General features: G+C 39.5%; 1 protein-coding gene across 1 annotated transcript; it reads right to left on the bottom strand.

Moving 5' to 3' along the window:
• Window positions 1-737: 737 nt before the first annotated feature.
• On the bottom strand, window positions 738-1,385 carry LOC128572734 (high mobility group protein B1-like). The gene has a single exon (XM_053572797.1). The coding sequence runs from the start codon at window positions 1,252-1,254 to the stop codon at window positions 802-804; it is 453 nt and encodes a 150-aa protein (XP_053428772.1). The 5' UTR covers window positions 1,255-1,385; the 3' UTR covers window positions 738-801.
• Between the last annotated feature and the right edge of the window lie 15,118 nt (window positions 1,386-16,503).

Below are 16,503 nucleotides of genomic sequence, written 5' to 3'. Positions count from 1 at the left end.
TTTTATTACCCCCATCATGATATGTAGGGTGCATAGACAAAAAGCTTTTTATCAGCTAATTATATGAAAAGATAAACAATGTAATAATTCATGTGATCCATATCGGGCAAAAAGCAAAAGATTAGCTTCCCCTCAAGAAGAAAAATTTCAAACCTATGAAAAGGACAACAGAACTAATAAAAAAAATTGTATTTACTTAGAAGCATTCAGAATGTCAACAAAACAGCTGCAACTTTTTTTTGCAATTACAGAGTGGTATTCAGTTAACAGAACAACAATTATTTCGTATAAGCTGCATCAGAGACAACTGAAGATGGAAAAACTACCATCCCCATATATAACTAATTTGTGCTGTGCACCAAAAAGAACATGCTTTAAATTTCCATGCTAATTTACAACCCCCATACTGTACCAGGCAAGGTTAGTGGCTATTGAAAATACCACCAAGACAGGGCTATCTAAAGACACATTCGGTAGTGTGTTAACTATACAAAAAAAGACACTGTACAGTTTAGAAACAAATCTTACACAGCCTTACATTTCAATTTTTTTTTCTTTAAAAGGAGCGAGTTGTGTACAGGGGGGGTTAAATGCTTTATAGACAAGAAAAAAATACTGCACTAGAAACAACTTATTCATCATCATCATCTTCTTCTCCATCTTCTTCCTCCTCTTCATCCTCCTCATCTTCCTCCTCTTCCTCCTTTTTCTTGCTTTTTTCAGCCTTGACGACTCCCTTTTTCGCTGCATCAGGCTTTCCTTTGGCTCGGTATGCAGCAATATCCTTTTCATATTTTTCCTTCAGCTTTGCAGCCTTCTTTTCATCAGGCTGCTTGTCTTCCGCAGCAGTGTTATTCCACATCTCCCCCAGCTTCTTTGCAACATCACCAATGGATAGGCCGGATGTTCTCCTTTGATTTGGGGGCGATACTCAGAACAGAACAAGAAAAAGGCCGAAGGAGGCCTCTTGGGTGCACTGGGATCCTTGAACTTCTTTTTTGTTTCCCCTTTAGGAAGGATATAGGTTTTCATTTCTCTTTCATAACGGGCCTTGTCCGCCTCTGTCATATCTTCAAATTTTCCTTTCTCTTTAGCAGACATGGTCTTCCCCCTCTCTGAGCACTTCTTAGAAAACTCTGAGAAGTTGACTGAAGCATCCGGGTGCTGCTTCTTGTGCTCCTCCCGACAAGTTTGCACAAAGAATGCATATGATGACATTTTGCCTCTCGGCTTCTTAGGATCTCCTTTGCCCATGTTTAGTTATTTTTCCTCAGCGAGGCACAGAGTCGCCCAGTGCCCTTCCGGCTCTCACTTGCCCCAGCGCTGTCTCTATGGATCTCAGTGTACTGCAATGGCTGTGAGAGCGGGAGCCAGATGCAGCCTCCTCACTCTCTCCACTCTGTAACATTCACTTTTTTTTGAAACAGAGCCTCAAGCTGTCTCCCTGGGTAGAGTGCCGTGGCATCACAGCTCACAGCAACCTTTAACTCCTGGGCCATTCTCCTGCCTCTGCCTCCCCAGTAGCTGGGACTACAGGCACCTGCCACGATGCCTGGCTATTTTTTTGTTGCAGCCGTCCTTGTTGTTTGACGGACCCTGGCTAGATTCGAACCTGTGAACTCAGGTGTATGTGGCTGGCACCTTACCTGCTTAAACTATAGGCACTGAGCCCAGTTATTCTATTTTTAGTAGAGATGGGGGTCTTGCTGTGCTCAGGCTGGTCTGGAACACATGAGCTCAAGCTATACACTGTCCCAGAGTAGGATGCTTATAGGTATGTGATCTAATTGTTTGTAACCTCATATTGATCTGAAATTTTAAAAAAGAGAAAAAAAAAGGGCGGCGCCTGTGGCTCAGTGAGTAGAGTGCCGGCCCCATATGCCGAGGGTGGCGGGTTCAAACCCAGCCCCGGCCAAATTGCAACAAAAAAATAGCCGGGCGTTGTGGCAGGCGCCTGTAGTCCCAGCTGCTCGGGAGGCTGAGGCAAGAGAATCGCGTAAGCTCAAGAGTTAGAGGTTGCTGTGAGCTGTGTGATGCCATGGCACTCTATCTGAGGGCGGTATGTGAGACTCTGTCTCTACAAAAAAAAAAAAGAGAAAAAAAAAAAACCTAGGGTCTAAAATTAAAAATGACCATATGGCTATTTCTTGCTTGCTTTTGCCATGATTTATTTCTTATGTTTGGAATCAATGATGTTATAAATACTTGTTTATATTATACAAGATATGTAATATACCTAAATGAGGTTTGTAAGTATATGTAATAGATAGTGAGGATTCTTTGTAAATGGGCCTGTTCTATTACTACATTTTTCTCTTGCCTGTTTAGGCCACAAGTGTAAGTGTCCCATATAATTATAACTACTTCACCCACTTTGAGTTACTATTTGCTTGGCATACAGATTTTTTGTCTTTTCACTTTTAGCCTATTTGAGTCCATAAGCTACAAGGAGCTTTCTCTAGATCTAATATTGTAGAAACTCATTTATTGTAACTCTATTCAGCCATATCATCTTTTTAGATTATTGAGTTAATTACATTAAATATAAATGAGTTAAAGTTCCTTTTACTTTATTTCTTCTAGATATTTTCTCCTCATTTCTTCTCTTGCTGTCTTCATTTCTGTTTTATTGCTTTTTGTAATTAGTCTGATTGCATTCTTAGTTTACTTCACATGAATTCTATAGATCTTTTCTTTCTGAACACATTGAACAATGGAAATTATAAAAAGTTCTTACAGATATAACAATATTATTAATATTATTCAGACTCATATTAAGCTAAGTTCAATTGAATGCAAAAATTATAACTCTTTATATTCCTTATTTTGTTATTCTATGGTTTTTGTTTAGTTTAGTTTTGTTTTTTGTCAGAGTCTCACTCTGTGTCCCTGAATAGAGTGCTATGGCATTGTCATAGCTCACAGCAACCTCAAACTCTTGGATTCAAGAGATCATCTTACTTCACTGTCTCCAATAGCTGGAAGTACAGGTGCCTGCCACAATGCCTGGCTAGTTTTTTTGTTTTGTTTTGTTTTTTGAGACAGAGTCTCACTTTTCTCACCTTCATTAGAGTGTCTGGTATTGCAGCTCACAGCAACCTACAACTCTTGGGCTGAAGTGATTCTCTTGCCTCAGACTCCCTAGTAGGTGGGACTATAGGTACTTGCCACAGCGCCTGGCTATTTTAGAGATGAGGTCTCTCTCTGGCTGAGGCTGGTGTGGAACCTGTGAGCTCAGGAAATTACCTGCCTTGACATCCCAAATGCTAGGATTATAGGTGTGAGACACCTCAACCAGCCTTTCTTTCAAATTACTGATGTCACCAATTTCATTTTGTTACATTGAACACCTGTACCATTAACAGAATTTTCACGTTAAGATTCTGTTTTTGTCTTTGAATATTAAAGCATGATTAAAAGCGCCTTCTGGGCTTGGCGCCCAGCTCAGTGGCTAGGTCATCAGCCACTTACACTGGAGCTGGCCGGTTTGAATCTAGCCCCGACCTGCCAAACAACAATGACAACTACAACCAAAACATAGCCTGGTGTTGTGGCAGGTGCCTTTAGTACCAGCTACTTGGGAAGCTGAGGCAGGAGAATTGCTTAAGCCAAAGAGTCTGAGGTCGCTGTGAGCTGTTATGCCATGGCACTCTACCCTCAGGGTGACAGCTTAAGACTCTGTCAAAAAAAAAAAAAAATAGGATGGCATCTGTGGCTCAGTGGGTAGGGTGCTGGGTTCAAACCGGTCCTGGTCAAACTGCAATGAACAAATAGCCAGGCGTTGTGGCGGGTGCCTGTAGTCCCAGCTACTCGGGAGGCTGAGGCAAAGAGAATCACCTAACCCCAGGAATTGGAGGTTGCTGTGAATGGTGCAACACCACGGCACTCTACTGAGGGGAATAATGTGAGACTCTGTCTCTACAAAAAACAAATAATATTAAAAAAAATTAAAATAAAAGTACTTTCTGCCCTGTCATTATAATAATACAACATTTTACTTAAATGTACTTAGTTTTTTTTTGAGATTTACTTATTTTTACCTAATTTAGCATTGATCTCAAGCATAATATCATTTCCAATGAAAGGGGCTTCCTTGGACATTTCTTCTTTGGCAGTTTTCAGCATTCATTTATCTTGGTAAATGTTTATTTTTTTCTTTATTTTTAAGAGATCTTTTGCTGGATACAGTGTATGAGTTTTGAAATTTTTGTTCTTTCAGCACTTTGACTATATCATCTAACTGTTTTTTGATATGAAAGGTGTGTGTTGAAAATTCCTCTAGTAATCTCAGAAGAGCATGCTTGAAGATGACACATCTGTTTCCTTTCCTGGCTTTCAGGATACTCTTGTGTGGCTTTCAAATCTTTGATCTTCATGTGTCTTTTTTGGGTCTCTTTGTGTTTCTCCTAGCTGAAGTCTGGTGAGCTTGATATTCTGAATTTTTTTTTTTCTTACCTTTGAAAATTTCTCAGTCTTTTCCACTGTGTTCTTTAACTTAGGAATTTCTCTTTTTTTAAAGCTCATCTTTTTGTTGATATCTCTATTTTTATGACTTCACATAGTTGTTTGTATCATTTCCATTTCACCCATTTACAATCATGATGATAAAACTCTTAGGTAATTTAGACATCTCTCTTTTTTTTTCAGTTTTTGTCTGGGGCTGAGTTTGAACCTGCCACCTCCGGCATATGGGGCCAGCGCTCTACTCCTTTGAGCCACAGGTGCCGCCCAGACATTTCTGTTTTTTATGGTTTGTTCTACATTATTTATTTTGTTTCTTTGGGTTATATCTCCCTATTATTTTTTACATGTTCTAATCTTTCATTGACTTGATGATACAAAAGTCACCTTTCTTTCTTTCTTTTGAGACAGTGTCTCATTTTGTTACCCTTAGTAGAGTGCTGTGGTGTCAGAGCTCACAGCAACCTCAAACTCTTGGGCTAACGGGTTTCTCTCACCTCAGCCTCCAAGGTAGCTGGGACTACAGGTGCCCACCACAATGCCTGACTATTTTTTTGTTGTAGTTGTCATTATTGTTAAGCTGGACCAGGCTTGATATTCTGTATTTTATTTTCTTACATTTGAAAAATTTTCAGGCTTTTCCACTGTGTTCTTCAACTTAGGAATTTCTCCTTTTTTAAAGCTCGTCTTTTTTGTTGATGTCTCCATTTTTATGACTTCACTTAGTTGTTTGTATCATTCCCATTTCGCAAATTTACCATCATGAAGATAAAACTCTTAGGTAATTTAGACATCTCTTTTTTTTTAAGTTTTTGTCTGAGGCTGAGTTTGAACCCACCATTTCTGGCATATGGGGCCAGCGCTCTACTCCTTTGAGCCACAGGTGCGCCCCAGACATTTCTATTTTTTATGGTTGATTCTACATTATTTATTTTGTTTCTTTGGGTTATGTCTCCCTATCATTTTTTACATGTTCTAATCTTTCATTGACTTTTGATGATACAAAGGGAACCTTTCTTTTCTTTTCTTTTTTTTTTGAGACTGTGTCTCACTTTGTTACTCTTAGTAGAGTGCTGTGGTGTCAGAGCTCACAGCAACCTCAAACTCTCGGGCTTAAGGGATTCTCTCACCTCAGGCTCCCAGGTAGCTTGGACTACAGGCGCCCAGCACAATGCCCAACTATTTTTTTGTTGTAGTTGTCATTATTGTTAAGATGAACCAGGCTGGGTTGTAACCCGCCAGGCTCGGTGTCTGTACCTGGCACCGTAACCACTGTGCTATGGGCACCGAGCCACATAAGGCACCTTTCACAAAATCCATGATGTGGCTTGACCTTACAAGACTCTGACACAAATTATACTAAAGACTTGAGGCAGTTCAGTATACATTCTGAAATTGTTTTGCCTGTGGAATTGTGTGGCTATTTTCTAGCTGAAGCATTTCCCCCCATTTTCTCCTAAGAGTTTGTAATCACTTGCTAGACCTGAATCTGTCTGTTGTCTTGGAGTCTGTCTGGTGCTATAACAATGTTTTACCTCTGGTTTCAGCTCCCCCCGTCAGTTTTATAAAAACTGCACCATTCTCGGGTAGTGCCTGTGGCTCAAAGGAGTAGGATTCTGGCCCCATATGCCAGTGATGGCACGTTCAAACCCAGCCCCAGCCAAAAACTTCAAAAAAAGAAAAAAAAAAAAAAAAGAAAGAAACAAAAAACTGCACCATTCCCTTCAGCACTCTCCCTCATAGGAGACACAACCTATCTTTAGAAAAGCCCTGAAAAGCCAGTAGAGTTAATGCAGGTCTCTATTTTTCTTTTGAGGAAAAAGTTTACTTTCATATGGACAAGGCTGTTTTTAGATGGGGGAATGTCTGTGGTCTATAAGTAGAACAAACTTTTCTTCCCATATTTTGCACCTTTTGTCATTATCATTTTTTTCTTATTTGATTTTATATAGTTATATATTTTTGAGACACAGTGTCTTTCACCACGGATAGAGTGCCGTGGTATTATAGTTAACAGCAACCTCAACCTCCTGGGCTCAAGAGATACTCTCGTTTCAGCTTCCTGAGTTGCTGGGGCGACAGGTGTCTGCCACTCGCCCCACTACTTTTTTCTATTTATGGTATAAGCAGGGTTTCACTCTGCCTCACACTGCTCTCAGATGCCTGTGTTGAGGCAATACACCCTCTCACTCTCCCACAGTGCTAGGTTTACAGACCTTAACCACTATACCTGGCCTGTATATGCCTCTTCACATTGTGCTCACCTGGTGGGCTAAAAATTCTCACTTCATTTTTATAATCCCTAAAATGCAATATATATTTCTTACTTACATGTATTTTAAAAATTATGGCATTTGTGCTGTCCTGTGCCATCTTGCAACTTTGCTGGGCATAATTTTACGGGCAAAATTTGTGATGTATATTTATTCAATTGTGATGAAACTCAATGGCATAATTTTGTGTTTTTAAATTTCTTTCCGTTATATCTAATCATTCTACCCAGAGCAATTCACAAGTGCTGGGCGTGAATATTTTATTACCAGAGATAATCCTGAGAAGATATGAAAATGATAGCCCTGAGAATTTCAACTCAATAAAAGATTGGGATAGGTTATGTGAGTATAAGCAGCAGAAAGTATGTTACAATGGACTAAACGAAAGTTTAACAGCTATGCATGGTAAAACCTATGAATGCAGTAAACGTTTCCAAGTTGTCAGAAAATTATCAAATGTAAATAGACATAAGACGACACATACTGGGGAAATAGCATTGGAATGTAATAAATATGGGAAAGCCTTACAACTATGCTCAAACATTGGCAATCATAAGATAACCCATTTTGTGGAAAAGCAGTACAAATGTAAAGAGTGTGGCAAAGTCTTTAAATCTTGCTCAAGACTATCTAAACACAAGGGACTTCATACTGGAGAGAAAATCTCCCATTGTGAGAATGATGACAAGTATCTTAGCCACAGCTCAAAATGTTCAAACCATAAGACAATTTATAATGTACAGAAACCCTACAAATGTAAAGAATGTGATAAATCCTTTAACCATTACTCATCCCTTTCTGTACATAAAAGAATTATTTCTGGGGAAAAACCCTATGAATGTGAAGAATGTGGAAAAGCCTTTAAGCAGTACTCACACATTTCTAGACGTAAGAGAATTCATTCTGGAGAGAAACCGTACAAATGTGAAGAATGTGGAAAAGACTTCAATGATTCCTCAACCCTTTCTGTACATAAAAGAATTCATTCTGGGGAGAAATCCTATGAATGGCAACAATGTGGCAAATGCTTTAACCAGTACTCACACCTTTCTCTACATAAAAAAACAATGCATTCTGGCGAGAAACTTACAAATATGAATAGTTTAACAAACTCTTTAACTCAGAGTCAAACCAGCCTGTACATTAAAAGAATATGAGATAACATGGAAACCCTAGAAATATAATGAATGGGGCAGTACCTTACTTGGTGTTCATAACTTAACGAAGCTTATAGGATTTTACACTGGAGAGAAATCCCACAACTGTGAAGGGTGTGGCAATGCACTTAACCAGAGCTCAAACTTTACTACACATAAGGAAATTCATATTGGAGAGAAATCTTACAAATGAGAATAACATGGCAAATATTTTAACTGATTCTTGGCCCTTAGTAAACATAAGAGAAATCATATCAGAGAAAAATCACAATATGAAGGTGCGTGGAAGGTTTATGTCAGAAATGACAGTTTTCTGTACACAGTAGAATTCATGTTGAACAGAAAAGCTGTAAATATGAAGAAGGTGACAAATGTTTAACTTCTGCTCAAACCTTTCTCTATGAAATTGATGACAGGGAAAACCCCTACAACTGTGAAGACAGTGTCGAATCTTATAACCAGGATTCACACATTTCAGTACAGAACATAATTCATAAGAGATATTCTACATATGCGAAGAAAATGACAATATCTTTAAATATTTGTCATACTTCTCTAATTGTAATTCATATGAAAGAAATTCTCTACAAATGTCAATGATATCTTAAAGTTGTGTTTATCCTGTTTGGTAGGGCTAGGGAGAGACAGGGGCAGATGATTCTAGGGCATCCTTGTCCATAATGAGAAGGAACAAAATTACCAGACTGGGCTGCCAAGAAAGAAAAACATTTCAGGAAGGCTTTCAAAAACTGAGCCAATGTTTGCTCTACAAAAATGACTCTCAGAGGTAGAGAGACCCCAGTGTGAAGATATGGCCAAGGCCGCAAAAAGGGGTCTTTGTAGCATGCATACAAGTAAGGTGAGAGTAGCCTCAAGGAACCGATTTTTATAAACATAGTAAAATCTTCACCACTTTTTTTTTTGAGACAGAATCTCACTTATTAACCCTCAGTAGAGTGCTGTGGTGTCACAGTTCACAGCAACCTCCAAATCCTTGGGCCCAGGCAATTCTCTTTCCTCAGCCTCCCTAGAAGCTGGGACTACAATCACTTTCATCACAGTTTACAAATACTATGACAACTTCTAGAAATTGCTTTACAGGGATAGAAATGGGAGGACTCTCCATTCGGGAATTTTTCCCCCTTTCCAGTAAAAATAGTAAATATATTACCCACACCACCACTTAACATAGATTTGGAAAATTATCATGAAAGGAAGAAATCTCACTAATCCAGGGTGTTCCCCACTTGATAAGGTAGATGTCTCCCTTCTCTGGAGTGCACTGTGCTTTAATAAACTTTGACCTTTTGCTCACTTGTACCTACTTGTTCTGCTCATTTGTTCCACTGTCTTGGTACCAGTAACTATGCTTTGTCACCTGGAACCAAAAACCAGGGATCACACACTTGACATCTGTTCCCCATATGTGACATTTTAGTGCCAAAATCTGGGAGGAAAGTGTACATTTTCAGCAAGATAAGGTAATGGAACATTAGACATTGTGAATTCACGCTGCCTGATGCACAGTACTTATCACACTTACAGCTCTCACTCTCTTTGCTTTCCAGATAATGTAGCTCCTTACCTACCCCTGCTCCATTTCCTTCTTTTTTTTTTTTCTATGTCCACAATACACATCATCCCCCAGTTCATCCTGATATTCAAAAGCATACAAAGGGGCCTCTGGCTTCACAAGCAGAACATTAAACCAGATTTTTAAGGTCTTGATAAGGAGAATTGGGATGAAGAGACAGTGAGAGAAAGCCAGGCCAGCATCAGTCCCCAAGAGCAGAAGGAAGCTTTTGAAATGGTTGCTACCACTAGGGAAGAAGGCTGTCAGGGAGAGAGTTACTCTAGGGTCAGGCAAGAAGCCACCAGGCCAGAGCCCTTCCCACACCATGACTATGGGTTCCTGGAGTCAGGAATGGCTCAGGAAGCAGCCTGTGCTGGGACCACCCCCTCAGTACTAGAGAGATGCCCTGGAAGTGACATTTCCCTCTCCTGGAGATGGAGGATCAAACCTACCTTCCAGACCCTGTGAATTCCCGGAACCAGCTCTGACTCTGGAACTCTTTTAGTTGGTGGACACACTCCAGCTTCAGAACAAGGTCCACTTTCAGATTCTGGGAAGGCTGGTTTTTGGGTAGCTGTCTCTGTCACAGTAAACAAACTGATGTTTATAACATTAGAGCCACCCCTCTGGTCTCCCCGAATATTCAGGGCCTCTCTTTCCCTCTCTTATATCTTTCTTAAAAATGGAAGGTAAAATATAAACCTACACTGTCCCTCTGCTCCCTGGCTGATGATGCCTTGTTTATTTTTCTAGTGCTTTCAAGCTGTCCTACCCCATTGCTTGAAGAAGTGTGAACTTTGAGCTAGAGACCGAAATCTTGTGAAACCACCTTCCCAGGCCTTTAAATAGAAAAGACTTAACTGGGATCTCATTTCCATTCAAAATAGGAAAAAAACTTAAAGCAAGAAGGAACAAGCACATAGTAGAGAGATGTGAAGAAACTTATGAATAGGAGGAAACATGGGTGGCAAGAACACTAAAAGGAAAGAGAATGATTTTGTGTATGACAAAACCTAATAACAATATTTCTCATAAAATAAGTGATGATTTGAGAAGAAAAAAAGGTTTTTTTTGAGACAGTTTCAAGCTGTCACCCTGGGTAGGGTGCCATGACGTCACTGCTCACAGCAATCTCAAACTCTTGGCCTTAAGCGATCCTCTTGCCTCAGCCTCCCAAGTACCTGGGACTAAGGCGCCCACCACAACACCCAGATATTGTTTTGGTTATAGTTGTCATTGTTTGCTGGGCCAGGGTCGGATTTGAACCGGCCATCTCCCGTGTATATGGCTGGCACCTTAGCCACTTGAGCTACAGGCGCTGATGCAAGAAGAAAATTTTCTGACAAACATAGGGCTTCAGCATGTCAAAAATGGTCTATGTAAGGGATAACATTTGCAAAGGTAAATTTATGAAAAATTTTGTATGTGAGCAGGTTGGCCTAACTGAAAAGGGAATCTCCAGGTAAGTGTTAGTTTTGTTTTGAGAATTTGTTTAAAACCTCATCAGATTTCTGTGTATTTGCTGAAAGTGACAAATGTCAATTATTCAGTATCAGTCTGCCACTAGTGTTAAATCTGCTGCTCTGTATTTTCTTTTGCTTGCCTGAAGCTGTATTTCCTTAGTTATGGGTTTTGAGATCACTACTCAAGGTTATGAGTTACTCCTTGAAAATGAAGCAAAGAAAAATAGGAGCCAACTTTATCCTTTAAAGCACTAGACTCTTTTTCTTACTGCCTCACATTTTCACTCCTTCCCATGTGTGTTTAATTCACCCCGCACACTCTTGGCTTTTTGTTGCTAAGATAAGATGACAGATTATGTATGTGTACCTGCTGCCACCCTTCAACAACATATTTTTTCTTTTACAAGAAATGGCCAAACTGGACCAATTCTGGTTGTCGTACAAACTGGGGACTACCTGCTCTCCTTGCTGCCCTTTTTGAGTTGTGACTTTCTTTTTTTTGTGGTTTTTTGGCTGGGGCTGTGTTTGAACCCACCACCTCCGGCATGTGGGACTGGCGCCCTACTCCTTGAGCCACAGGCGCCACCCTTGAGTTGTGACTTTCTCAATCAAGTGTTTCAAATTGATTTTTCCCCTGCTGCAAAAATGGTATCTCTTTTATAAACCTGTGGCCTTGATCTGTTCTTGGCTTAAAGCTCTAGTTTGCCACCCGTCAAGAGAAGGCAAATGGTCCATGTAAAACCTCCTTACAGACTCCCTGAAAAGATCCAGGAAGACACCCCAGATTCCTCTCAGGCTGAATCAATGGGCAGCTCTTTCACTGTGGTCAGTAGTGAAACTCCAGGCAGACAGGGAGGTCGTGTGACCAAGAGGACTTGGTGAGGCAAAGGCTAAAAAGAGGTACCCAGGCAGAGGTTAGTCTGAAACTCAGGAATTGAGGGTTGAAAGTGGGTACATGCTTGTTAAGGGATGCCACCTGCCGCTGGAATCTGACCTTGGGACTCTGAGTGAGAAAATGCAGATCTCAGCCCACTCTGGCAACCTGAGATGGGCACAACATTGTCCACAGGTAATACTTGGTCCATAACTATGATGACTTTATGGACAGCAGCAATTTGGTACAATGGCTCTAGGGATGCCCAGTCCAATGGTTAGTCTACCCTCTCTTTTTTACCTGTGGAAAGCTGTGGGCCAAGGCTTTCTAATAAATAGTGAGACTACATATTCATTGCCTAATACTTCACTCTCCTCTCTATCTAAACAATCTGGGTCTGTAGCAAGAGTGACAGAACAGCTGGAACACAAATTCTTTCTTCAACATCTTACATGCTAGACTGGAGAAAAAGCGTTGACTCATCAGTTCCTTTAGATGCCTGATTTCCTTGTTCTGTTGTTGAGAAGGGAATTATTGTGTATATTAAATATTCACGATTACTGACTCTCTAGAAAACAATAGCCTTCCCATGAAGGTACTCCATGAACACACCTGGTAGGTGTTACTATATTGTCTGGAGGATGAAGAGAAATGGCCAGAAGAAATCAACATCCAAGTGACTTTCTCTATCTGGGAAGAGCTTCCCCCTAGGAAACCTCAAGACTAGGTCAGTAGAGATTCACTTAATACCAAAAATTTTCGCACCCTCTGAAACAGGAAGCATTAGTTGACATGGCCCCTTTGATTGACAAATTCATGAGATATGGCTTTCACAAGTTTGTGCTGTGGAATAACAAATGCTACAAATACAGATGAAAGTCAATCTGTTACCCAAATAGCAAAAGGTAACAACACTTTTTAATCTGTTTTTTGTTTAAAGTTATTTATAATGTGCCTTATATACATTGTTTTCAAATTATTTTGTGAATTATTATATTATAGCTAAGTTAGTCATACAGTACCTCAAAGACAGAGACAACATCTTAATTACTAGGTATTTCCAAACTGAGCTGACCAAAAAAGCTTCTATTTGCACAGCCTATGGGGCCAAAAAGTATTTTTTGTCCCCAATGCTTTCTTGGAAAATAAAGAAAGTAAAAATACATAATTCCAAAACATGAGTTAACAAGTTCAGAAAATACCCTTTAATTTTCTACTCATGGAGTCAAACACAGAAACTTTCTTTAACTATTGCCAGAATAGAAAATTTTTACTAATGAATTACTGTTCAGTGATGAAACCACTGTCTGTATAAGATTTGTAGGGCAAGCAGAGATTATTACATTTATGTGAGCAAATTTCTAATATCTAATTCTGATTTCTAATTTCTAGTTAGATTAAAAGAGTAGTCTGTCATTAGAAAAAACTGAAGGTGATATTAATGAAAACTTTATAACTTTGTGTATAGTACATACGATTTAGATATAATAAATATACCTAAGCATACACATATAAATGACCTTTCTAAATGAAAGTAATAAACTACATCTATAATTTAATAATATATCTGTGTTAATTTGAAGACTCCTCTATATTTTTTTTTATTAGTTCCCTAATTAACCTTCATGACAATATTGCAACTATGAAGATGTTGGCCTCTCTCCTGAGGCTACAGTCTTCTATTTAAAGTAAAGTCCTCCAAATCTATTTTTCAAGTATGAAAGTACTGAGTCAAGGATTAAGTTTCAAGATATTTGCTTCCTTCAGGTCACAAGGAAAACTACAGACTATGCACTTCATGACTTAGGTATACAGTAAGAGTAAAAATGCAGTAAAATATTTCTGGTAATAAACATTTTAATCTCATGGGGTATAGCACACAGGTTTAATTATAGGAATTGTAATTTAGGATATAACTTATGACTAAAATATTCTGGCATATTCACCTGCTTCTCACTGCCATTCTTGTGCTATTACAAACAACCTGTTTAATGATGGTTCCATGCTGTGGACGATTGATGAGGTCATGGCCAGACTATCATTTTGCCTCACATCACTGCTGGTCTCCCTGCAGCCATCAGAGAGGTGTGTGGATGCAGCTTCCTGGTCCAGGATCAGAAGCTGAGCAAATAAGCGCTGTCACTGCAAAGGTAGGACTCAAACCTTTGAACCAGGATTATCCTTATCTTTGAACAAATCAAGCTCTTCTGGATGAAGACAAAATAAAGCTCTGAATTCAGGTGTGAAATGAAGTGTCCGAAGAAGAGAATGGAGATGAAAGGATCCACCCTGATTTCTGATTCCACTTAAATTGGTGAATTCTCTAGAAGCAGGTGGCTCCAAAACTTTAGTCTTTAATTTTTTCCCTTGTCCATACTGATTATTTGTCACACTGGAATAATCCTCTCCAAATAGATCCCCAAACATTGTACAACTAAATACTACCTGGCTAAGGCACAGCCCCTGCCCCAGCTGGAACACACAGTGGATGAACAGACCCAAAATGGGCGCCGCCATGTTGGCGAGGGTGTGTCTTCGTAATGTGATTTTCTTAATATTTAATCTTTTTCTAATTATAAAGAAATATTTTGAGATCTGAGAATTACGTTTGTGAACTTGCCACTGTGCGCTTACAGTGGCAACACTCTACAAACCACTCAGCAAGGTTCCATACCTTGGTTTATTAGTTTCTCACAGTTGTGTTCTCATTGACATGTGTTGGTATCTTGCTGCATTTTGTTTATTTTTATTATCGTGTGTTCTTGGGAGAATGTCAGAGCTTGAGTCAGTAATGAACAAACTTGGAAATTTCTTCTTTTTTTTTTGTTGTGAGATAGTGTCTCACTATGTCACCCTTGGTAGAGTTCATTGGCCTCACAGTTCACAGCAAATTCAATCTCTTGAGGTTCTCTAGCTATTCTCTTGCCTCAGCCTCCCAAGTAGCTGGAACTACTGGCCCCCACATCAATGCCTGGCTATTTTTCAAGACAGGGTCTTGCTGTTACTCAGGCTGGTCTGGACCCAGGAACTCAGGCAATCTACCTGCCTCAGCTTCCCAGAGTCCTGGGATTACAGTCATGAGCTGGACAATGTTTTTTTTTTTTTTTTTTTTTTGAGACAGAGCCTTAAGCTGTCACCCTGGGTACAGTGTCTGGAATCACAGCTCACAGGATCCTCAAACTCTTGGGCTCAAGCGATTCTGTTGCCTCAGCTTCCCAAGTAGGCGCCAGCCACAGTGCCTTGCTATTTTCTGTTGTGGTTGTTGTTTTTGTTGAAGTTGTCATTGTTTTAGCTGGCCTGGGCCGGGTTCAAACTTACCAGCCTTGGTGTATGTGACCAGCACCCCACCCACTGAGCTGGTGGTACTGCCCGAGCAAGAAGTATTTTTTTAAACAGATATTTTACTGACATTCTGAATGTCAAGGGTAATACAACAGCAGCCTTGATGGACATTTAGAGAAAACTAAAGACTTACAAAATTGCATTAAAGGGTGGATTAGGCACTGGCTTCAGTACATAGATTTCCAAGTTGAGTACTTTAAATGTGACCATCGTGATATTCAGGAATGAGGTATGTAGCAGAGTCCTGATACAATAAAAATGTCAAGTTATTGGTGTACATGAGGAGAAAATACTTACTTTCCTCCAGTGATTTATAGAAGAAACCATTAACAGAGTTTATTCTTCTGGATACTTCCTATGAGTTTATAAATGCACACTTTTTAAAGAATAAATTATATCATTCTCCATAGTTCTTTTATTTACTATTTTCCTAGCTATGGTTAACTGACATGTATTTATATCTGTCTGAGATCAGTTCTGAGGCCAATTTCATAAATTCTCAACACTAGTGTCTATTGTAGGTCAACAATTCTCATTGTTAAAATTCAGATCCCGACACAACTGAAACAGGTAAACTAAAAATTTTAGTGCACATGTAGGCACTTGTCTTTGAAGACTTGTTCTGGTTTTAAACTGATTTCTACTTTATCATGATTAAATTGTTTTCATTTATGGAATAATAAAATGCTATCTTACAACTACAATGAGAACTGGGTTTGGGATGCTCAAGGTTGGGATGAAAAATTAAAGACAAATCTGACCTGCAATTCACACATTTTCACATACTGAAAATAAATTTTATTGAGTAAAATGCAAAATTATGTAAAATTAAAAATACTCAAAACCATTAACGTTTTCTTATGCTCTATAATATGGAAGTTTAGTACATTTATATGATAAAATATTACATGATCCCAGTGTAAAATGCCAATGAAATACAGTAAAACTGGCCAGGCAGGTAACTCTCACCTGTAATCCCAGTTCTTTGGGAGGCTATGGCAGGAGGATTTCTTGAGCTCAGGAGTTCCAGACCACCTAGAGCAAGAGTGAGACTTGTCTCTATGAAAAGTAGAAAAACTAACCTCGGCACCCATAGCACAGTGGTTATGGTGCCAGTCACATGCACCGAGGCTGGTGGGTTCGAGCCCCGACCAGGCCAGCTAAAGAACATTTGATACTGCAACAAGAAAATAGCTGGGCATTGTGGTGGGCAGCTGTAGTCCCAGGTACTTGGGAGGCTGAGGCAGGAGAATCTCTGAAGCCCAAGAGAGTTGGAGGTGGCTGTGAGCTGTGATGGCATGGCACTCTACCAATGGTGACATAGTGAGACTCTGTCTCAAAAAAATAGAAAAACTACCCA

Source organism: Nycticebus coucang, chromosome 20 (assembly GCF_027406575.1).
Source record: "Nycticebus coucang isolate mNycCou1 chromosome 20, mNycCou1.pri, whole genome shotgun sequence".
Lineage (NCBI taxonomy): Eukaryota > Metazoa > Chordata > Mammalia > Primates > Lorisidae > Nycticebus > Nycticebus coucang.
Note: the sequence above shows the minus strand (reverse complement) of the source record. Positions and strands in the feature narration are given on the sequence as shown.